This window comes from Fonticula alba (assembly GCF_000388065.1).
Source record: "Fonticula alba strain ATCC 38817 unplaced genomic scaffold supercont2.5, whole genome shotgun sequence".
NCBI lineage: Eukaryota > Rotosphaerida > Fonticulaceae > Fonticula > Fonticula alba.
In genome coordinates, this window is record NW_009242975.1 from 357,801 (window position 1) to 360,377 (window position 2,577).

Genomic DNA, 2,577 nt, shown 5'->3' on the forward strand with positions numbered 1-2,577 from the left:
CGAGCGATCTCCCCGTCTCTCCTTGTGTTCCCGGCCCCCCCCCCCCCCCCCCCCCCCCCCCCCCCGGTCCCCTGCACCCTCCAATGGCTTTCGCTCGCCCTTTCCCCGGCGTTTGGCGGTCTCCCGTGTCGCCTGCCCGTGGTCCGTCCATTGCCGACTTCGATGTCGCCGACATGGCCGCCTGTCCCCCTCCCCCAGCCCATGTGCCGGGGTGCTTGCCTCAACTCCGGGGGCTTCCCCGCTGCCGCCACCAGGCCACCTCGCTCCGGGTGTGAGCGCGCGACGCACACGCCAAGCAGCCTGGGCGCTTCTCGGCAAGGGGAGGGCACAGCCGGGCCCCCGCAGGACAGAGAGCAGCCACGGCAACCGGCGCCGGCAAAGGCATGTGCCGGCCCGGGGGAGGGACCTCGCGCATGCTCGCCAGCCCCCTGACAGCCAGACATAAAAGCCCCGGGACTAGGGGGCATCGTCTGGCCCCAGCGAAAGAGTCCCCCCCCCCCCCCCCCCCGCAGTCCTCATCTACCCCTCCCCTCCATCTCGCGTGCCTCGCGTGTCCTTGTGCGCGCGCCCCCGTCCACCATGGCCGAGCATCCGCGACTGCGGCCCGGCCGAGGGCCCGCCCCGAGAGCCGAGCTCCTCCTGCTGACACTGCTGGCAGGCGTGATCCTGCCGACGCTCAGCTCCACCCGGCACACGGGGCCCTCAGGCCTGGCCCTTGCGGCGGCCCCGGCCGCGCCTTCCCCCTCGACCGTGGCTGCCGCGGCCGTGGCGGCCCACACGGCCACCCACCGGGCCGACGTCGTGGCCGCCGCCTGCGCCCCGAATTGCACCCTCTGCCCGGACGGCGCCTGCCAGGACTGCGCCTCGGGCTACATTCTGAATATCTTCGACGAGGCGGGCCCCTGTGTGACCGAGTGCCCGCCGGCCTATCCCAGCCTCTATGTGGAGAATGGCAGTGCCATCTGCTGGCCGGAGATGATCCGCGGGTGTGTCATGCTGCGCCAGGGCGCCCGCCTGCCGTACGAGTGCATCGAGTGCCAGCCCGGCCGGTACCTGTCCAATGGGAATTGCCCCGTCTGCCCGGAGGGCTGCACCGCATGCTCCAGCGCCACCAGCTGCACTGCCTGCGCCGCCGGCAGGCTTCACCACCTGGGCCAGCAGTGTGTGTCCTCCTGCCCGGACGGGTACCACGCCAGCGGGTCAGTCTGCCGGGCGTGCTCGGCCAGCTGCAAGACCTGCGCCGGGGCCGCCAGCTGCTCCAGCTGCCCCAGCGGCAAGATCCTGCACAGTGGGTCCTGCCTGTCCGGCTGCCCCACCGGCACCTACCTGTCGGGGGGCTCGTGCGTCAGCTGCTCGGCCAATTGCGCGGCCTGCACCGGGGCCAACTCGTGCACCTCCTGCCAGGGTGGCTGGTTCCGCCACGGGGGCGCCTGCGTGCGCACCTGCCCGGCCAGGACCTTCCCCGACCCGGGGCAGGGCGCCTGCCTGTCGTGCGGGGCCCATTGCGACGAGTGCCGCAGCGCCACCAACTGCCAGGCCTGCCAGCCGAACTACTTCCTGTCAGCCGGCGCCTGTCGCAGCACCTGCCCCACGGGCTCCTACCCGGACACAGGCAGCCGGAGCTGCGCCGCCTGCCCGGCCACCTGCTCCGCCTGCCAGTCGGCGTCCGTCTGCTCGGCCTGCAAGCCGGGCAGCTTCCTGGAGGGCGGGTCTTGTGGCGGCTCCTGCCCGGCTGGCAAGTATGCCAACGCCCAGAGCCACACCTGCACCGGCTGCCCCGCCGGCTGCGCCACCTGCACCAGTGCCACCTCGTGTGGGTCCTGCGCCGGGGGCTACTTCCTGAGCGGCTCGGCCTGCGTCACTGCCTGCCCGGCGGGCACCTTCAAGGACCCGGCCAATGGCACGTGCACCGGCTGCCGGACCGGCTGCGCCACCTGCTCCGGTGCCACGTCCTGTGACTCCTGCAGCACCGGCTACTTCCTGCATGGCGCCTCCTGCGGCACTGCCTGTCCCGGGGGCACCTTCGGCGATGTTGCCGACAACGCCTGCGCCGCGTGCGGCACCGATTGCGCCTCGTGCACCGGGCGCGACAGTTGCACTGCCTGTGCCGCGGGCCGGCTCCTGCACCAGGGCGCCTGCGTGGGCGCCTGTCCTCCGGGCACCTTCGCCAATGGCCCGGGCACCGTCTGCCATGCCTGCCCGTCCGGCTGCTCGACCTGCCAGTCGGACACGGTGTGCTCGGCCTGCAAGCCGGGCAGCTACCTGGAGGGCACCTCCTGCCAGGAGACCTGCCCGCCCGGGAAGTTCGCCAACCGCCACGATGGCACCTGCACCGCCTGCATGGCCGAGTGTGCCACCTGCCCCGATGCCCTGTCGTGTGGCTCCTGCTCTGCGGGCGCCTTTTTGACCGGGGCCAGGTGCGAGGCTTCCTGCCCCGAGGGGACCTTTGGCGATGTGGCCAGCAATGTGTGTGTCGCCTGCGGCCCCGACTGCGACTCCTGCGCCAGTGCCACTGCTTGCACGGCCTGCAGCCCGGGCTCGCCGCTGCACAACGGCGCCTGCCTTCCCGCCTGCGAC

At 72.7% G+C, this 2,577-nt stretch overlaps 1 protein-coding gene across 1 annotated transcript in view; it reads left to right on the forward strand.

Annotated features, from left to right (window-relative positions):
* Positions 1 to 579: 579 nt before the first annotated feature.
* Positions 580 to 2,577, forward strand: part of H696_03278 (hypothetical protein) — a gene marked incomplete at both ends in the record, with an annotated part of 4,497 nt that continues 2,499 nt past the window's right edge. The window contains one exon of the mRNA XM_009497149.1: positions 580 to 2,466. Within this exon, the coding sequence (XP_009495424.1) occupies positions 580 to 2,466 (1,887 nt within the window). The remainder of the gene's footprint in view (positions 2,467 to 2,577) is intronic.